Below are 20,292 nucleotides of genomic sequence, written 5' to 3' on the forward strand. Positions count from 1 at the left end.
GAAAAGTTTCATGTTCAACCAAATTTTGTTTAGTTTGGCTGATGTCTGTGAAGATACAAAAACTCTAAAGCAGATAATGTCCCCTCCCACACAGATAATGTGGCAAAGAGTCCTGGCATAAAGCTAGGCTAATTATGAGTTAACATGAGGCAGTGAGCGTTGGCTGTGATTCAGTGGGATTATGGAAAACTGGCAAGGTCCTCTGCCTTCATGATGTGAAGCCCATCCTGTGGGCTTGCCTACCACATTACCAACACCACTCAGACAAGGGATGAGTCCTTACATGCGGGAGGCATCCACTCAGCTTCATAATAAAGTTTTGCTTTCCAAGGGCCCAACTTCAGCAATGAAGGAAAAAAAAAAAAAACACGTGGAAGATTCCGCAGCCTCCAGGCCCTCTCTGCTGTGTGTCACCATCCCTGGCCTTCCCTAGTGGACTTATGGATCATAACACTCAATGACAGGGAGGACCACAAGCACTATTCTTTTCTCACAATCCTGCCTGAAAACTCTTTCTCTACACTCCAGCTTACTAAACTTTGAATAATGAAGTCGTACTTCCTACTTCTTGAATGTGCACAGACTGAAAGTTAACTCAGAATCAAGCTAAGATTTTTCTGGAGGACAAGCTCTGGATCGTAAAGGAGTGAATGTTGTCTGCCTTGGAGGTTGCTTCACATACCTGGTGGTCTTCTTCCTCCTACCTTCTCATTCTGTCCAGATGTCCCTTCCCTACCTCACAAGGAAATTATGCAGGTGAGGGAGGGCACACCCTCGTCACATGATTAAGATGTTTGGCAAGCCTGGGCTATGTGAATTCCAGGTATTGCAAAAGGAGGCTTCGCCTGGGGCTCAGCTTCCCAGAGCCCACGCTGCATTCCTTCTCTGGGCCTTGCTAAATCCTTAAGAATGGGTCACCCTGTCTGCGTTGTCTGGGATTCTTTGGTCTTTTCTGTGGTGACTTCCTTTTGTACCTGGACCTCCTCTCCTATATGCACTTCACACTGCTTGTCTCTTCCATTGACTGTTGGTTCGTATCCAGATGCAAAATCTGATTTTTCTTCCCATATGTCAGTTAAAGTGAAATGAAGACTTAGCCAATCCTTTAAATTGAGGATATCCATGTTGGAAGTGGATGTCACCGTAAGGGTACTCCAGACGTCTCATCAATGACCAAAACCCCAGTCCTACGTATTTGCTGAACAGAAATAGAGACCATGCTCACCAACACACCTACGCAAGAATTTCCATAGCAGTAGATTCATTCGCAAGAGACGAATGGAAGTAGACTGTGGTCTGTTTTTACGTACCAGCAGCGAGAATCAAAGATCCTATCTCTGAAGAAACCATGTTGGTGAATCTCACACACACAATGCTCAACAAAAGAAGCCAGCCGTAAAGGAGAAGCTATCGCGTGATTTCATCTATGTTCCATACAAAAGACAAGGGGGTCCAGCCTGATACTAGAAGCCAAGACATCGGGTACCATTACTCTCTGGAATAATCTATTACATACATGGATAGAGGCACAAAGTTTGGGTTTTTTTTAGTTAATAAATTGTGTCTTTTTTTTTTCTGTATGTTATACTTCAGTAAGAGCACTCAAGTCCCTAATTCCCACTCTTGCCAGATCTAGTTCCAAGAAGTGACCTTGGCGTTCTCCTGTCTCCTCTGCAGCTTGGCCATTGATTTCTCTACCAAAGCTACCCTGCACAGAAAGCTTTGATTTGAGACCAAGGTTATCACAGACACAGTCTCTGGCACCAACCTCTCTATTCCTTGTCCATTGCCTTTACAGCCCTAAAGGCTTTGTGAGTGCTTCTGGTAGGCCGCTAATTAACATGTCAGCGCGTGCCCGTGTGCATCCAGACCAGCCTCTGCACACTTACAATGCTCTCTACTGCTCCAGGGGAAGAGTGTAAGGAACGCTGTCCTCCCGAGTGTATGTAGCCAGCAGCGTCTGATAACCCTTCCTTGTAGCAGCTATGACGATGGCACCTTATGAAGGGATGTGGGAACCAACTGTCACCTCCCCCAGAGATGCCCAGGAGACACAGCATTGTCTGTCTAAGGCAAAGGGTTCTCTGCTCTCCTCTGGTGTGATAACCCCAGTGTCTGGGGGCAGAGCTCATGCCCAGCACCTAAGGACTTCCCTGAGAGAAAAGACCACCCGGGACTATGACAGTGACTGCCTGTCCCCGCTTGTCTGTTCCAAGTGATTTCATCCTCAGGAACGTCCTTTTGGACCTTTACCTGCTGGTTTAGGGACAACACATGTTAGGTTCCAAAGAAACCTGGGGCAAACGGTTAAGTGCACGAGGTAAGGAGCCGCCTTTGGTTCTCCTTGCTGCACCTCACACGGTTTCTTATAAACAACGCAGGTTCGTTTGTCATAGGATGTGGGTGGGAATGTATTAGTGACTTTTTTGTCGCTCTGACCATGTACCTGACATCGATAAGGGGGGAGGATTTATTTTGTTGACCTTCTGAGAGAACAGTGAAGCTGTTCTTGGCCCCCTCCTTGAGGCAGTGCTGGCTACACGCTGGTTGCACGGGGCATGCAGCCAGGTCTGAGATGTCAGAGCCCTTGGGGGGAGCATTAGGGTGGTCACCTTCTTCTATGTGATACGGAGTCTGTGCTCTCTTGATGAGCTCCTGTGTGATTATGGGCTGCCCCTCGAGCCTCTGGTGAACTACCTATATTGAAAGCAAGCTGTGGTATCAGCTGTATGGCTCGGGCTGTGGGGAAGGAGATGTGTAAATTAGTCTGAGCTGTTTTCCCAGAGAGAACTTGCCTGTACTAAGGGGCGAGGGTTTACAATGGGGGAAAGGTATGCATGTGAGGGTAGCCTCCATGTTCACCTCTAACTTGCAAAGGAAGAAGGGGAGATGGAGGCCTGGCTTGCTGTTTCTTACGCCTAGCTGAGTGCACTGGCAAAAAAAGGCAAATTAGCTGCATGCTGAGAGTCCTTCCTCAGATCCAAAGCCGGGGAGCCTATGAGAAGATTTGGATAACAAGGAGGAGAAGAGTGAGGTGAAGAAGATAATGGATGCCCTTGGGGACTGACCTTTCATATAAAGGAAGGGGAAAATCCACCATCCAGCCTGTGGTGGGACTGTGATAACCACCCAGTACCGGACACCTCACAATCAGGCTGCTCAGCACCCAAGCCACTGGGCTGGAAAGACTTTTAAAGAAGCACCAATAGCATCACAGTCTGGTTTGTGAGGCAAGGAGGCAGATGGGATGCGTCGAGTGCTGTGGAAACAGAGACACTGGCTAACATGGCTGCCCAGCTGTCCTCCAGAGAAAGGCGGCATGGCCTGAAGCAATACATGGGAAGCCAGGATCCAGTGGACTGGCTCCTCTGAGCCACCAGGACACTTAACTTTGGCCCAACGGGGTCAGGAGGAACAGGCATTATTGAGGGCTTGAGTACGGGAGGCTGGTGGTTGATGCTCTGTTCACCAAGCTACACAGGGCTAGAGTCGCAGGAGAGTGAGGAGAGGGGCGGACTCAGCAGGGACCTGGACCTCAGTGTCTTTGCTGAGATCCATGGTGGCATGTGATCCTTATGATGTCGGAGAAGCTTGGAGGTCTGAATGACTGAGAGCATCATGGAACTACGATTCATTAATTGAACCCAAGAGGGGATGAGAGGAGGAGCTATGCCATTCTCTTCTCCTCCTGGCACAAAATGCAGGGAGTGATCTCCCACAGGAGGCTTTCAAAAAAGAGTATTTCATGTCGGAGGTTGGATCTTGACGGTCACTGTATTTATTTTTGAGTTCTTAACTAACCCAAGATCTAATCAAATTGAAGACTTTATCAAATATAGACCCATTTGTGCATATTGGAGTTATCCCTTTTTCCTGTAACTTCTTTTCAACACACTTGAATTTCTAATATTCGTTCAATCACAAGATATGTGCCATAGCCCCTGGAGTCCTGGAACAGTCACATCCCAAGGCCAGTTCATCACACCTAGGTAGCTGTCTTAGTGTTTTACTGCTGTGATGACCAAAGCAAGTCTTATAAGGACAACACTTAATCGAGGCTGGCTTGCTTACAGGTTCAGAGGTTCAGTCCTTTATCTTCAAGGCAGGAACATGGCAGCATCCAGGCAGGCATGGTGCAAACAGAGCTGAGAGCTCAACATCTTCATCTGAAGGCTGCTAGTGGAAGACTGACTTCCAGGTAGCTAGGGTGAGGGTCTTAAGCCCATGCCCACAGAGACACACCCACTCCAACAAGGCCACACCTTCTAATAGTGCCACTTTCTGGGCCACACATATACAAACCATCCTGGTGGCCTTCCAATCATTGTCTGGGAGAGAAGACAATGCCCTTGAATCTGGTCTCTCTGCTCCTGTAAAGAAGCCTCCCTCTTCCTCACCGTGTGAGGTGGGGCAGGAAGGCCACGTGTGAGCAGGATCCGATGTACAAACTGCATCTGACTCACACTTTAGTTTGTCTTGCTGGCCACTTAGCTTCTAGAATTCCTCCTTATTCTCCAGCGTGTTCTGTCCTCCAGCCTGGTGCCTTTGAGGACGGCACTTTGTTCATTCAAGAGGAATCTGAAATCTCTTCAGTTTTGGCCCTGCTTCCTACCACCCTCTGGCAAAGCCCTCCTCAGAAAAGGACTAGAAAGCTGAGGGAGACAGGCAGCAGCAGGGGTGGTTCACAGAGGCAGTATGGAGGGATGAGGGCCCAGAACGCATTGCCTCCAGGTTAAATGGTCTTGAACCTGTCTGAGCCTGTGACGCGGTTAGTACGGAGTTGCTGAACTAGAAGATTCTGAGTCCTTTCCAGTTCTGCATGCAGCAAACCGTAATTATGCCCTTAAGCATGTATATAACCAACAAAAATCCAGATGATTGTCTTCGGGTAGTAAATGTTAGAAATTTGGGGGGGGGGTGTTTTTGTTTCTCTGCATATAATAATACAAATAGTCTACACAAGTAATCCTGTGCAAATAATATACACAAAGATCACAGTGGCCGTGTTTGGGAGATGTGTGTTCCCATGCACAGAAAGTCTGTAAGTCTACAAAGAAATACAAACATCTTTTTAAGAAAGAAAATGAAACAACCTTTAAAGTAAAACAAACAAACAAAGGCAAAAAGGCGGAGGTGAGGCTGGGGCACAGCTAGTCGTCCTCAATCCAATTATAAAAGTTCTTAATTCTGTTGTGGGTAGCTAGTGAGTCTGCCTCCGGGCTGAAAAATCTTTGTCGAGTCTTCTGGCGCCATCTGCTGACCATTATAGGAAAGGCAGCTTGACTTAGTTTGCAGTGGGACACCGTTGAAGACAAAGGCTGTATTCTGTTTACAGGCAATCTTACCTATCCTTACCTCCTGAACTCACTTTTAATTTTGTCTTTCAGTAGTGATCACAACAGGGACACTCCAGAAATCCCGTGTGTTTAAGGCCTTGGGACAGTCACGGGTACCTGTGAGCCTCCTGCCATGGGGCAGGGTCGTGATTCTGGATCTCCTCCTCACCGCACCTGAGCAGTAAGGAAGGAATAAACGTTTACTGCCATCATCTGTGTATAGCCGGTTTCCGCCCTTCTAGCTCTACTTCTCCAGTTCTCACAGACCTGTAACCTACTGGCCTAAGGGCTAACCTTGACCCTCAAGTATCCATAGAGACCCCAACAGCCCAAAGTCCTGGAAACTTCTCAAGTTCGTCTCCCCACTCGCTCATTAGTCCCACTTCTCCCACCCACCTAGGAGAAAGTGATGACTCTTCCACTTTTGTGAGCTCCAGCAACATGGCATGGGAGGGGGGTGCAGATAAATGGCAGTCCTTCTTAATTGTCCCTTCCCATGAGGTTGCCTGAAAGAGGCCCCCTTGCCACTGGAGGTTGGTCTTGAGGGGCAGGACAAGAGCTGTGTCCCGAAAGATTTCTCTAAGTCCTCTTGGCTATGGGCATTGGAAGTTGTTCAAGCTGTAGTCCTGAATCTTCTTCCCAGGCCTTTCTTAACATCAGGATCTTCACGTGGTTTTATCGGTGAAGAGTAACAAGAAGCTCCAACCTTCCAGGGAGGAGGAGTGACACAGGAGCCCTTGATTGGCCCTGTTGTAAAGGGAAGGGCTGCCCTATTTGGAGGGCTGGAGCTCGGTGGAGAGGTCCCCCTCCCCCTGCAGTGCCTATATAGCTGAGTGGTGGCTTACAGACACTGTTCCAGAGAAGTGAGGGCTCCAAGCTTCAGAGGCCAGAGTAGCAGAGAACAAAGGTATGTGGCGGGGGTTTCCCAGACCCAGCGGTGACTTGTGACTTCCCTTCCACCCAACACCCCCTCCTGTCCCAGGCAGGGAGGGATGCTGTAAGCCATCTCATTCATTCCTAGCTGCCTCTGCATTCCTGTGCTCTGATGCTACTGGGAAATGGTAGGTACTTGTAGGACTGACTGGTGGGAAATTCGTGGCTGCTTTTAAGCCCTTGTCTGTAAAAACTAAGTCTTATCTCAAGAAATCTGCGCTTTCATAAAAAAAAAAATTGGTTTTGGTGGGCAGGGCTCACTCTTAAATGTCTTTTATGTTATTACTTTTATTTAAGGTTTCTACTATCACAAGGTAGAGTCCGACATCACAGTCCTCATTGGAAGACCAATGGATATTTACTCTGTGTTGGGGAAAAGTTGGTTTGAGTTCACTGGGTGTTTGGAGTGGGAGGTGTTAGAGGCTTTACCCACTGAAGGACTGAGACAGGCAGGGCCCACAGGGATGGTGCAGTGAAGCCCCTTTGCATCCTCTGTAGATGACAGGGTATGCTCTTAGGCTGGGAGAGGCTTGGGTCTTCTTTTGTGTTTTTGTAAGTGTTGCTCCCAGAGACAAATGGTCTAACAGAATCATTGAGCCTTTCTGGGGACCCTACTGTGAGTGATAGATGCCTGCTCTGGCACTCCAGCGGTCCATGGTAAATCTTCATCTAGGTGACAGCCCTGATACATTATGCTGTAGGAATCTCTCTATGTCCCTGGTCAACACAGACAAAGACCCTGGTGCTGGAAAACTCTGATGCTGGCCTTCAGGGTGGATTTCCACAGTGGCCACTGTAGCTTCAGGAGCAAGATGTCACAACTGCTAGAACTGGCGGTGAAGGGGAGGGAGGGCAGATTCCCTGAGATCAACAGCTCTTTGGACCCCGGGATAGGTAGCCTTGGCAGTCTCCCAAGTCTTGTTAATATCCCTTTGCAATCACACAATGCTTCTCCATCTTCCTGATACGGTGACCTTCCATGCTGTGATGACCCAACTATAAAATGATGTCTTTGTTCTGTCATAGCTGTAATTTTGCTACTGTCATGAATTGTACCTCTGATACATGACCCCCAAAGAGGCCATGACCCACAGGTTGAGAACCACTGCTCTAGCTTCTCTCGAAATCCCTCAACAGCCCTGATTTCTGTTGGCCTAGGAGCCATCACGCCCTTAGTAACCCCTAGTAACACAAACCATTAGCAGCACCTGCCCCTGAATTCCTCACAGGCAGTGGGACTCAGCTATGGGTGTGTGCTCTCAGAATCAATGCTGAACTCGAGTTGGCCACCTAGTACATGCAGCTTAGGGCAAATTACTTGACATCTCTGAATCCCAGAATAGTTTATAAAGATTGGAGAAAAGTACTTTCTCCTTGTGAGAATTAGATCATACCACAAACGGACTTGACATAGTTGGCATAAGGGCAGACATTTAATAAGCTTGTAATTAAAAGCTATTAGGATGAGCAGAGGACACACCATCCCTGAGTGAGACTGGGAAAGTTCCCGGCAGCACATTTTGATGGTGACTACGTGTCCACTCTCCTTTTCTCCTCCAACTTTGCCTACTTCTCTCGCTGGTCTTCTGAGAATCAGCAGCCAGTTTCTGGGAGGAGACAGCAGAACAGGTCTGGAACGGTGCCAACTCGGGGCACTGGAAAGTAAGACTAAGTCAGGTCCTTTGATTCCAACTCTTAACTCCCAGGGATCATTAACTTGAAAGGCTGGGGAACACAAGAGAAAGCAGTCTTCATTATATATCTGTGTTCCTATGCCTGGTCAATAGCTCTGCCCCAAACAGCCAAGATCACAGCGAGAGGAGTAACCCTGGCCAAAACAAAGAAAGAAAGCTGGCATCTGGTTGACCCTGGGCAGCCTGTGCATGAGACGTCATTATGTAATGAGGATTCCTTTAAAATCTGTCACCTGTTGGAGGGCGGGAGGACATCTGAGGAGAGAGAGTGACAGCTCAGCCTTTCCCTTACAGATTCTCCCACCATGAAGAACCGTGTGGGTACATGGGGGCTGGCCATCCTCTGCCTGCTGCTTGCTAGCCACCTCTCCACGGTTAAGGCCAGGGGCATAAAGCATAGGTTCAAGTGGAACCGGAAGGTCCTGCCCAGCAGCGGCCAGATTACCGAAGCCCAGGTGGCTGAGAACCGCCCAGGAGCCTTCATCAAGCAAGGCCGAAAGCTGGACATCGACTTTGGAGCAGAGGGCAACAAGTACTATGCGGCCAACTACTGGCAGTTCCCTGATGGGATCTACTACGAAGGCTGCTCTGAAGCCAACGTGACCAAGGAGGTGCTGGTGACCCGCTGCGTCAACGCCACCCAGGCGGCCAATCAGGCTGAGTTCTCCCGGGAGAAGCAGGATAGCAAGCTCCACCAGCGAGTCCTGTGGCGGCTGATCAAAGAGATCTGTTCCACCAAGCACTGCGATTTCTGGCTGGAAAGGGGAGCCGCGCTGCGAATCACCGTGGACCAACAGGCGATGGTCTGCCTGCTGGGTTTCATTTGGTTTATTGTGAAGTAAACAGCAATGAAACTGGCAGCCACAGAGGTGAGCTGGTGGGCAAAGGTGAACAGAGGTAGCCCAGTTCTCACTCTCTAGCCCCCGAGTGTCCTGAAAGTACAGTGTGTAGCGATTCTCGGCAACTTCCAAAGTCCCTCCCGAGTACTCCCTCTGCTCCCTGTGTTTGATAAGGTGTTACAGTGCCCCCATGCCCCACCCCTGTGGGACCTAGCTTGTTCCTGCCTTTACAGCTACACTAGGTGATAAACCAGTCAAAGTATGAAAGAATTGTCCTGGGCACTCCACCTGATTTTCCAACTCCAGGAAACTGAGGCTCACATTGCTGGAGTCCCCCTCCAGGACAGTTAGAAAATAGCAGAGCTGGGGTTCCCCTGGTCTATCTTCCCTCAGGTTTTCTGCTCTGGGTAGCCTAGAGCTACACAAGAGGCTGTGTAGAGCTGCCTCCTGGTCCCTTCAAGACTCAGGTCCAAGTGCAGTCCTGAATGTGGAGTGAAATGTGGAAGTCACACTCTGAAGTAAGTGGGAAGCCCTGAGCACCTTGACACGACACCTTGCCCGACACTACAATATAACAGAAGTCAAACTAAAGTAGACGTGACACTAGACAAAGGCTCAGAAATCAGATTGTAGGGAAATTCATCACTCACCTCCCAGACAGCAGCTTCAGGGCGGATGTGTTTGTGGTTTCTAGATGCTTCTTCACAAGGATTGCCGGTTGCTAGTTGGGTCCCTGCAATATCTGCAAAGTTAAAAAAAAAAAACACCCTTGTAAATAACACATTTGCATCTCTCTCTCTCTCTCTCTCTCTCTCTCTCTCTCTCTCTCTCTCTCTGTGTGTGTGTGTGTGTGTGTGTGTGTGTGTGTGTGTGTGTGTTCCTTTGTTTTTCTAGAAAGGAATTTATGTACCCAGGTTGGCCCCAAACTCATGATCTTCTGGCCTCTGCCTCCTGAATGCCGGGATTACAGACATAGCACCAAGCCCGATGTGTGTTTACTGCTGAAGTCCCCTGGCCCTATGTGCATGCGTGTTCTTAGACATCTGTGACGCTTGCTTTGCACAGGACTCTCTGCAATCACTCCGTTTTTAAAACCTCTTTGGTAAGAGCTAATCTCTGTGAATCATTTAACACTCCAAAAATATAATTATTGGCCAAAAGGCTGAAGAGAAATGACACCTTTAGAGAGACCCAATAACAAATCGATATGCCACTTTGTGGATTTAAATGTGTATTAAACTATGAGTGCTACTTGAATGTTTAAAAATCTTTTAAGATTCTTCTGCAGGCTTTCCTCACCTTTCAGGACCCCAGAAGTTGCTGAACTGAACGGTTCTGGAGATAACCGCTGCTGGTTGTAGTCTCTTGTAAAAGGAACATCTGCCAGGGGGGTCGGGTATTGTCAAAGGAGTCATCTGCAACGTTCCAGAACACGAGTGCTGATAACAGTACCTCACGAGCCGAGTTCCCTGTGCTATCAGTTCTCCTCAAGGACACCTCTGGGAAGCTTCACATGGTAAAGGGACATGAAGCAGGGCAGCCCAAGGATTCACAGCCTTCCCCTGGAACCTGTACCACTGGACAGACAGCCCCCGAAAACCAACCTGCTACAGTACTCCACTGCCGCCAAGACACGCCCCCTCGGCTTACTGTCTACTAATTCTACAGCAGAGGGCGTGGAGAAGCCCAGAACACACAGTTTATCCCTTGCATGTCATTTTAAATATCAGGCAAGAAAGAAGGAATAGTTCTTAGATGGTGATGTTGTCATTTCAGCTCCAGGCTTAAGGCTTAGTTTCCAGGGCGCACAAAGCCATGGACAGCCAACTTCCTTCTGGCGAGAAAATGCTTAGGCTGGACAGAGTCCATGCTCCACGATTGCCGTGTTCTCTCCGACTATTGGTCGTCTCTGCCCACGAACTAACTGCGACAGCCAATAAGTGTCAGTGTGATTTGACTACCAAATTCGCTTATTTCGTTTTGTTTTTTTATTTAAGCAGGGATGTTCTTGCTTACTTACTTACGGATCAGGAGGGGGTTTCTTAGCCCTTCTAAGAGTTCCTGAGCTAAAACGTGTGCTCTGTAGAACTGCACGCAAACTGACAGCCGAGTAAAAGGGGGCGGGGCTGCAATTCCTGAGTCTGATCGGTCACAAAGTTTTCACCTCTCCAGACTCCCCACTCCTTTACTCATTTGCAACTGCAAATGTAGCAATTTGCAATCCTAATACCGGGCCAGAACGCTGGGTACCTTAAAGCTTTACTTGACATCATTTAGTGCTTTCTGTCCATTTTTTAATGACTTTTGTTTTCTTGTTTCTTTAACCCTATCCCCTCCTTCTACCCTAGTATGAGACCCGTACCCCTTTACTGTGTCTAAATATAAAGATGAGGGTTTTAATTTTGTTTCATTACAACCTTTAAAATACAAAGAGCACTTGTATGTTTGTTTCTCTGCGGCTTGTATTCCTGACTTAATGGAATACCATTACACTCTCTGGATCGGTAACTAGGTAACATCTAACTAGTCCTTTTAGATGACCATGAAATATTCCACAGGACAGATGCACTTCAAGTGACTTAGCAATTTCCTTGTTGACAGATTCTCAGATTGTTCTTATCCTGCAAACAATAAACACCCGTAAATAGACAGCCACGGTGCCTGGTGGTTTTATTTCTGCAGAAAAGATTCCCTGCCACGGAATCCCTAAGACAAAGCAGATCGATAACTCAGACTTTATTAGGCATCCCCTGGTTGTGTGGGGACATAGCTGAGATGCGCTCTCAGCACCCCGCGAATGATCTCTTTGAAGTATGAGAAGCTGGAGGTCACTCTTTCCAACACTGCTTAAGCATCTGCTGTCCTCAGCAGAGGGCACACAAAAACTTCTTGAGGACTCTGAAGACCATTCAGATAGCCCAAAACCATCAACATTGTCTAGTCTAGACCTGGTCCTTGCCTAAAACATGTGGAAGAGAAACATTAGACAGTGGGCCTGTGAGCCTTCTATACAGAAGGCAGTGTCCACAGGCTCCGTGTCCCCCAGTAAGAGGGGACTTTACTCTTCCGGTAGTCTGGCCCTGACCTTTTGACAGACTCAATAAACCTGTCCATGCCAGTCCTGTATTCCAGTGAGAATGCCCTAGATTACCAGGTTCACTAAGAACAGGATGGAGCCCTGTCATAGCAGCCACCCTCTCCTCTCAGCTTAGGTAAAAGACCAGCATCTCTTTCAAGACCCTTGTGCCCCACTGACCCAGAAGGCAGCTTCCAGCCTCCAGAAGACCCACCTGTGGACTTTGTGAGATGTGCCCCTAACAGTGGCTATGACATTCCCGGCCTCAAGTTCTCTAACTGCCAGTAACTGGCCTGGGTGGTGGTGGCTCATTGAATCAGGGACCTCAAGGCCTGATCCATGAACTTGCAGTGTGGATACCCAAACACTTCTACCCAGAACTTTCTCCACTGTGTAAGGCTAGACAAGGGTGCCCTAATGTGCCTGGGTATTCCCACATGCCACATTATGGAGTCTACCAGAGTCTGTACTGAAACAGTAGCAGAAGGGCTCACATGCCCAAAGGCAGACAGCATTGTAGTAGAGAATTCTTCATTCATTTCATTTTCAAGGGGATGAAAAAAATTAAAAAAAAAACAAAACTCTTCACCAGTGTACATTGTCATTGTTCCCCACCACACACACACACACACACACACACACACACACACACACACACACACATCTTTTGCCCCTCCCCACCTCAGTGGAAGCTTAGGCAAAGCTCTCTTCAGGAGCAGACCCATTGGCAAGCATGACCAGGCCAGCAACCATAGCAGCAAGTGCCCTTCCTACCCCAAGGCTTTAAGTCAGACAAACTGAGTTCTCTTCAGTACCTCACTGCTAGCAGAGATCCCTTTCAACAAGGCACCAAGATTTCTTGGTAGAAGGCAAAGGATCAGACCATTCTGCTAGTGGGAATTCAGGACTTTGCCAACAGGAATAAGTTAGGCCTTCCTGGAAGAGCAGACACAAGCTACTGTGCGCTGAGATATCTCTAAGCCCATTTTAAACAGTCCAAAGAAAGTCCCAGAGAAATACACTCAGCTGACCCCTCAACAAATAGGAACTATCGGGTCCGGGGCCTGGGAGAGTGCCCCCTTTGAGCAGAAACAGGCACCAAGAATGACCGAGGTCTCGTTCTCTAGACCCCAAAGCAGAAAGCTGTTACACAGCAAGCATTGGACCAGATGGGTGGGTGGAAGGACTGGCTTCTCTGATACTGTGTGGGAAGCATCAGACAAGAATCAGCCACCTGAGCCACCATTCTCACCCATAAAGACCCTCATGGGCACACAGGCGACCCTCCAAATTGTACATCGTCCAGGACTCGATTGTCACCTCCTTTCCCAAGACGCCTCCCAGTGCATGGGTCCCGTAGGCCCGCCCACCTGGGGATTCCCAGATTCTATTTTGGTACTAACTCTTTTGTGGAAATGTCGCCTTCTGAAACAATGTAAATTGTTTTAACTCCAGCCAACTTGGCCAAAAACTGTGAAAGGAAATTGGCAGGAGACAGAAAGGAACTAGAGGAAGCCGGAAACAAGCAGGTCAGGGCCAGAGGTACTAACCTGCACAGCTGGCCTCTCTGGAGGGAAGGAGATGGTCAGTGTCCAGAATGGTGAAGGGCAGTGGAGAGCACACCCACGGGTGTCTAAGGAAGAAGTCCTTAGAACTCATGTTCATTAGAAATGAAGTGAGACCTGTGACTTAAGGGGTAGTTTTAGCTGCCCTCCCCCACGCAATCCTTACAGACAGTTCAGCACCTCGGAGAGGGGTTTTTAAAAGACACAGCTCAAAATAGCGTTGGGTCAAGTCAACAGTAACAACAGCGTATGGGTCTAGGATCATCAAATCCATACTTAAGCTTCCTACATTTTTAGCTAGTTTTTGTCCGTTTGTTTGACTGTTTGTTTGATTGGTTGGTTTTTTGCTTTTTTTTTTTTTTTTTTTTTTTTTTTTTTTATCTATGCTACCTAGCACTCAGGAACAAAAAGGAACAGGGTACAACTGCCCAGCATACACAACGCCCTAGATTCAACACACAGAATGAGAGGGGGAGGGGAGAGGGAGGGGGATAAGGAGAGGGAGAGAGGAGAGGGAGAGGGAGAGGGAGGGAGAGAGAAGGAGAGAGAGACAGAGAAACAGAGAGACAGAGAGACAGACTTGAGGGGAGGGGATGAAAGCTTGAATAAGCCAAAACATATCCTTGGGGTCTAGAGACATAGCATCAGCTAAGAGCACTGCCTGTTCTTCAGAAGATGTAGTTGCCATCCCTAGCATCCACATGACAGCTCACAACTGTCTGTAACTCCAGCTCCAGGACAACTGATGCCATCTGCAGGCCTCTGCACATGTACTGTTCACATACATTCAGGTAAAACACCCATATGCATAAACATAGTATACATAAAATAAGACCAGACCCAAAATCATGTTCTCCCTCCCCTCTGCTTTCCTCTGAATAAGAGGCAAAGGTTTAGTAAGTTTTCCTTAGCCTCTGGCCCACTCAGAATCACCAAAGGACAGGACCTCTCCCATCCCTTACTCCTGATTTCTGAGCAGAATCAAAGAATTACTCCTGGCTGAGCATGGTGATGTCTGTAGCTTTGCTCCTCTTGTCTGAGAGGATGCTAACCTGGGCATGTGTATATCTACAGAACTACAAACACAGAAACATTCTTGGGGGTTTTTCTTCATCTTTTTAAATGGCCATTTGCACCATTCTGCCCTGTGGGCTCTGTCTGTTCTTGTGCCCCATAAAGACAGAGCCGTGCAATGTGTACATCTTGAGCATCTTTCTGCTCAGTGATAAAATGTGAGATTTGTGCACATCCTTCTCTGTCAGCAGTTACACACAATTCATTTTTCGGCCCTGAATAGCTCTGTGTGGAGCTGCTCCCTGCCACTTTCCTGACCCTTGCACAGGTAATCTTTGATCAAATTATTTAACCTCTTTGTTTTATGGTGTGTTGGAGGAACCTAAGCCCTTACACACACTGGGCAAATACTCCATCACTGAGTTATGCACGTAGCCTCCTCTTTAATCTTCCACTTCTTTGTCTAAACAGTGAGTGTGGTCAGGGTCACATTGCGTCTGTACTTAGGAAGCAAACAGATGAATGCTGGTGCTCTCTTCCTGTGATGGTTTGATCCCGTGATGAGCCCAGAGGCTCATACATTTGAATACTTGGTTGTCCAATCAGTAGAACTGTTTGGAAAGGATTAGAAGGTGTGGTCTTGGGCTGGAGAGATGGCTCAGCAGTTAAGAGCACCGACTGCTCTTCCAGAGGTCTTGAGTTCAATTCCCAGCAACCACATGGTGGCTCAAAACCATCTGTAAAGAGATCCGATGCCCTCTTCTGGTGTATCTGAAGACAGCTACAGTGTACTCATATATAATAAATAAATAAATCTTAAAAAAAAAAGAAGGTGTGGTCTTGTTGAGGAGGTGTGTCACTGGGGGCACCTTTGAAGTTTCAAAAGACTCACCACTCCCTGTCTGTCCTTCTCTCTCTCCCTCTCTCTGCTTCCCACTTGCACATCAAGATAGGAGCACTCCACTGGTCCTGCCATCTGCTCATGGACTCTAGCCCCTGAAACTGTAAGTCCAAATTAAGCATCTTCTTTGTAAGTTGCCATGGTCATAGAATCACAACAATAGAAAAGTAACAAAGACAGCTCATTTTCTCCTTTTACTTAGTTCTAGACTCCCACCCACTTGGAGCCGCCCACACAGAAGATGGGTCTTTTCGCGTCGATTAATTCCTCATGTATTTGCCCAGAGACTTGCCTCCTAGATGATTCTACAACCTGTCACATTAATCATCAATAGTATTAGCAGTCAAACATGCTTTGGGCATTCCTTTTTAAACTATGAAAATGTACCATAGCTCAGTCTAAAGGCCTTATGAAGCATAAGCTGAAAACATCTGACAGGACTTAACATGAAATCTAGGGCAATTGCTTATTGAATAGATGTTCTCCTTAACATAGACTATATACATATGCATCTTACATGTGATAAGAATAATTTCAACTTCTAATTATAGAGAGAGTTCATAAATGAGCTGCTTCTTGGCTCATGCTTAGCGTGTGCATGCACAGGAAGAGACAGTTGCACTCTAGGCTCCACCCATCAGCTCAGGTCTATGAGATGCACCTCGAGATGAGAAGGGACACATCAGGGTGTGATTGCTTGGTGGAGAGCACAGGTCAGCGGGGGAGTCCCCCCCCATGCAACCCATCCCTGAGTCAGAACAGGTCCCCTACCACGGAGACATGTGTCCATCCTACCAGCTATGCACAGGACTATCTTCATCTGGACTGGTTGAACCCTATGCCTAGAATTCTCCCATCTGCTTCAAAAGCAGCGCAGCTCCTTTCTGAAGTCACAGAGCCCTTACGTTTACCCGTAGGTTACGCTGCACTGTCTCAGCTGCTGACCTTGTTCCCTCTCCTAAGCAGACGTCTGCTCTCTTAGCACTTAGCACCTGACACAGAGATAAGCACGTCAGGTCAATGAATGAATAAATGAATGAGTCAGCGAGTGAATGAATGTGCAGCAGAAGCCACATTCCTTTCTTCCTGTTACTCCCACACAGACTTAGGAGATTCTGTTTTGTATGTCGTTGCTATAGCAACATTTTTATAAGTAACTCAAGGTTGTCTGGTATGAATTTCTTTCCCTTCCCATTCAGATAAAAGTTCAATTACTCTAGAGCTTAATTGCACCCTAAAAACCACACAATTGTTGAAGAGAAGTATGAGTATTTATGAGAACATCCTTTCTTCAGAAACACCCTAAGCTGTAGACATGTAGGACTCTAAAAGGAAAGCAGAGTAAATTGATATCATATCTATTCAATAATCTTTTTAGGGGTCCACCATGCACAGTCCATGACTCCCCCAACAAATGCAGAATACAGCCAAAAGCTCGCCGGGCTCTCCAGGCTTACAAGAACCCAGCATGTATCTTTCAACACAGCAGCAAGCTCCTCCAAGCCCTTTGCCCACTGTATACATCACGGAGCAGGATCGGGGTTACCAAGAAACATATCCATTCAGGAATGTGTATGAATTTCCTTTCTTCTTATTGGGACTGAGCAGGAAGGGGTTGGGGGTTCAGATGGGGTTGAGATACAATCTCACTATGTAGCCCAGGCTGACCTCAAACTTGTGGCCATCCCAGTTCAGCCTCCAGCGTGCTGCTGGGATTACAAGTGTAGACCACCATGCCTTGCTTGTATGAACACTTCCTTCTCGAGCCATGCATATGCTGTTGGTCCTGAGGGGCAGAGGCACAAACTCACCAAGCTTTTATACCCATTGGTCACATATTTAAATGAGGAAATGAATACAAATCCTCAACCCATACTTTTTAAGGTGAGGTGTGTATACCTGACACAAGATGCCACTGAGGTCGGACCTCTAAGTGGCTCCTTATATTCCAGCCATTTCTTGCTGAGGGTCTTTACTAGACTGCCGGGCACATCTGGAGTTCAGTTTAGATCCTGCACAAACCAACTCTGAGTTACCCCCATTCTTGTTCGGCCACCAAGGCCTTCTCCATTGTATCCGTTCTGCACTTCAGCTGATGGAGTTGCTTCCTGAGAAGGCTTAGTATAACAGCCTAACTCAGACAAAGTGGAAATACGTAATTAATTAAATGCATGGTGGAAAGGAGGAGTCAATCTTCTCACTGTCGTAGTGGGAATTTACAGATGCACAAGAGGCTTCGATGATTCTTTTTTTTTTTTTTTTTTTTGGTTCTTTTTTTCGGAGCTGGGGACCGAACCCAGGGCCTTGTGCTTCCTAGGCAAGCGCTCTACCACTCAGCTAAATCCCCAGCCCAAGGGTTCGATGATTCTTGTAGTAAGTGAGTGCTGATAGCGACATAACTCTATAAATCAGTTATTTCCTATTTTGCTGGGCTCGGCTCTCCCAGCTACAGAAAGTTACATATAGAATCCTGTGCATATCAGAATGCGCACCATTAATATATACACACACATTTCCTTGCTCTGCCAGCTGAAAAGACCTAAAAGAAATGCCATCCCAGCAGTCAGCAACACACTTAGCACCGAGACTTTGGATTCCAATCCCAAGAACCCTTAGAGAAATGGTGGTTATTATGACAGGCAGAGTGGACAAGGGACAAGACGCCGGGGGCATCATTCGGGACCAGAAAATAAAAGAAGTGCCATGAACAAATAGATAGACACAAGCAAATGCATTGTGACAGCTTGGACCTTGGACGTCCCCAGCCCACGGTGCCATTGGGAAGTCGTGTAATCTTTAGAGGCCAGTACCTATAAGGAAGATAGGTCACTAGGGTTGTGTCCTTGAAGGCAATAATGTAATCCTGCCTACTTCCTCCCCAGACATCATGAGGGGATTGGTGCCCTCAGCCCTGTGCCTGTCTCCCCATTTGTGGGCCCACAGGCCCAAGAAGCAGTAGGGCTAACCTTCAAGGACGGAGAGACAGAAAACAAACTCTGTGACTTATAAACCAGTTATTTCAGGGTGTTGTTGTTATAGTAACAAAAAGCTAACACACCCATCTTCACAGGTCTATGTCAAAGACACAGGGGGCTATAGAAAGCATCCCTAGTAAGCAAACCAGAACAGCCTGAGACACAAAGCGAAGCAGTGCTGAGTAAGAACCCATCGTAAACATAAGTGAGTCCCTAGTAATATGAGCAAGTCAGAGGGAGAGAGAAATCTCCCAGGCAGAGGAACTGCAAGCATTTTATGCAAATTCCTCTCCATCCTGAGGGTGGGGGTGTACAGGACAGTCACCGCTGCACTTAGGAAGTGTGGGGCAAGCTGAGGACAGAGGGCAGAGCAGCGTCAGAGAGGAGGGACTGTCAGCAGGACCTCAGCAGGTGTTCAAGATCAAGAGCAGCAGCCATAGATCCTGCCAAGGTTCTCCTGCATGGAGAACACTACCTTTCCCTGTGGCTCCTTCCCACAATTCCACACTCCTAGTCTAAAAACAAGAACATGTCAGATAGTCAAGGAGATAGTCCTCAAAGTTCTCCTCCAACCCCCCTAAGCCATCCACAATAGGGGAAGCATCAGAGCCCAGAGGAGTCTGGGAGAACACAACAATGAGAATCTTATCAGCACTGGCTCCATCTATAACCAGCTGTCTCGCCAATGTGGAGGAGCACAAGAGTATGGGGACTCTGTGCGGTCTCCTTGATTTATCTATAAGTATAAAATCATTCTAAGCAGTAACAACAAAAGTCCTCTAACCAACACAAGCAATGGGGGACAGGGGAGGTGCTAGAGGGCTAACTCAGGGGTTAAGAGCTCTTACTGGTCTTGCAGAGGACCCACTTTCTGTTCCCATAATGTATATCAGGTGTCTCACAACCGCATGTAACTCCGACTCCCAGGGAATCTAATGCCCTCAGCCTCCACTGACGCCTTCCTTCAAGGGCTCACAGACATAAACATGTATACATAGTTAAAAATAGTAAAAATAGGGGGCTGGGGATTTAGCTCAGTGGTAGAGCGCTTGCCTAGCAAGCGCGAGGCCCTGGGTTCGGTCCCCAGCTCCGAAAAAAAGAAAAAAAGAAAAAAATAGTAAAAATACATCTTGGGGGAAAAGCAACCAACAGAAAATAAAGAATTGTTTGTAGAACATAAGAGACAGCAGATTACTGTCCAGCTGGCAAAAGGAACTTCCGTTACTGAGAGGGCAGGGCAGTATGTGAGGATAAATGACAGACTGTTCACACAATGCTTGAACAATTAAATATAGGTCAACAAGCTGAGGTCTGCTGAGGTCAGGGAACCTCTACAGAGAGGCCCACTTCAGGGAATCACCCCTAAACAAACCATTTCCATGCTGAATCACCTCCTCCTCTGTCAGGTACATAGGGACCACGATGACCCCCAGCGCCCTTCAGCTCCAGACTATATGAAGATGGAAGGATGACGGGCCAAGGCCAGGGCACTGACTGTCCATCCACTGAACTTAAAATTATGAGGCAGCAGCAAAGGCAAGATCTCAACAGGTTCCACAAGTTTCCTCCAAGATCAGTGTATCTTGTTGGGTAGTGCTGTTTACAAAAGTAACTTTTATTCTCCAGATGTAATTGCCATTTCAGAGGCTTGCTGTTAATAAACTTACCCTTTCTAGTTCATTCTAAACTCTGGCTGGTTCAACTCTGCTGTTCTGGATTCAAACTCCTCTCCAAGCTGACTGATTCTAATTGCCTTCTCTCAGCTTCTGACTGAATTGCTCTGCTTGGGAGGACTGCCTCTGCACTCCATGAACTAAACTGCTCTGAACTCAACTACTTTGCTCCGTACTGAACTGAGTTCAACTGCACTCAACTGAACTGCCTTTCACACCTGACTTACTCTGCCCTGCTCTTTCCTGTTTGTTCTCCTGAGAGTTGGGAACATCCTATCACTGACTC

The 20,292-nt window shown here is 47.4% G+C and overlaps 1 protein-coding gene and 1 long non-coding RNA gene across 4 annotated transcripts; one reads left to right on the forward strand and one right to left on the reverse strand.

Annotated features, from left to right (window-relative positions):
• Positions 1-6,188: 6,188 nt before the first annotated feature.
• On the forward strand, positions 6,189-11,453 carry Prnd (prion like protein doppel). 3 transcript variants are annotated; one of them, NM_001102431.2, is made up of 3 exons: positions 6,189-6,243; positions 8,258-8,832; positions 9,697-11,450. In NM_001102431.2, exon 2 carries the CDS (start codon positions 8,269-8,271, stop codon positions 8,803-8,805), a length of 537 nt encoding a protein of 178 aa, NP_001095901.1. In that variant the 5' UTR covers positions 6,189-6,243; positions 8,258-8,268; the 3' UTR covers positions 8,806-8,832; positions 9,697-11,450.
• On the reverse strand, positions 7,684-9,546 carry LOC134486157 (uncharacterized). The gene is made up of 2 exons (XR_010064903.1): positions 9,453-9,546; positions 7,684-7,994 (listed from the first exon to the last, which is right to left on the reverse strand). It is a non-coding gene; the product is annotated as an uncharacterized LOC134486157 (long non-coding RNA).
• Positions 11,454-20,292: the final 8,839 nt, after the last annotated feature.

This window comes from Rattus norvegicus, chromosome 3 (genome assembly GCF_036323735.1).
Source record: "Rattus norvegicus strain BN/NHsdMcwi chromosome 3, GRCr8, whole genome shotgun sequence".
NCBI classification, from domain to species: Eukaryota; Metazoa; Chordata; class Mammalia; order Rodentia; family Muridae; genus Rattus; species Rattus norvegicus.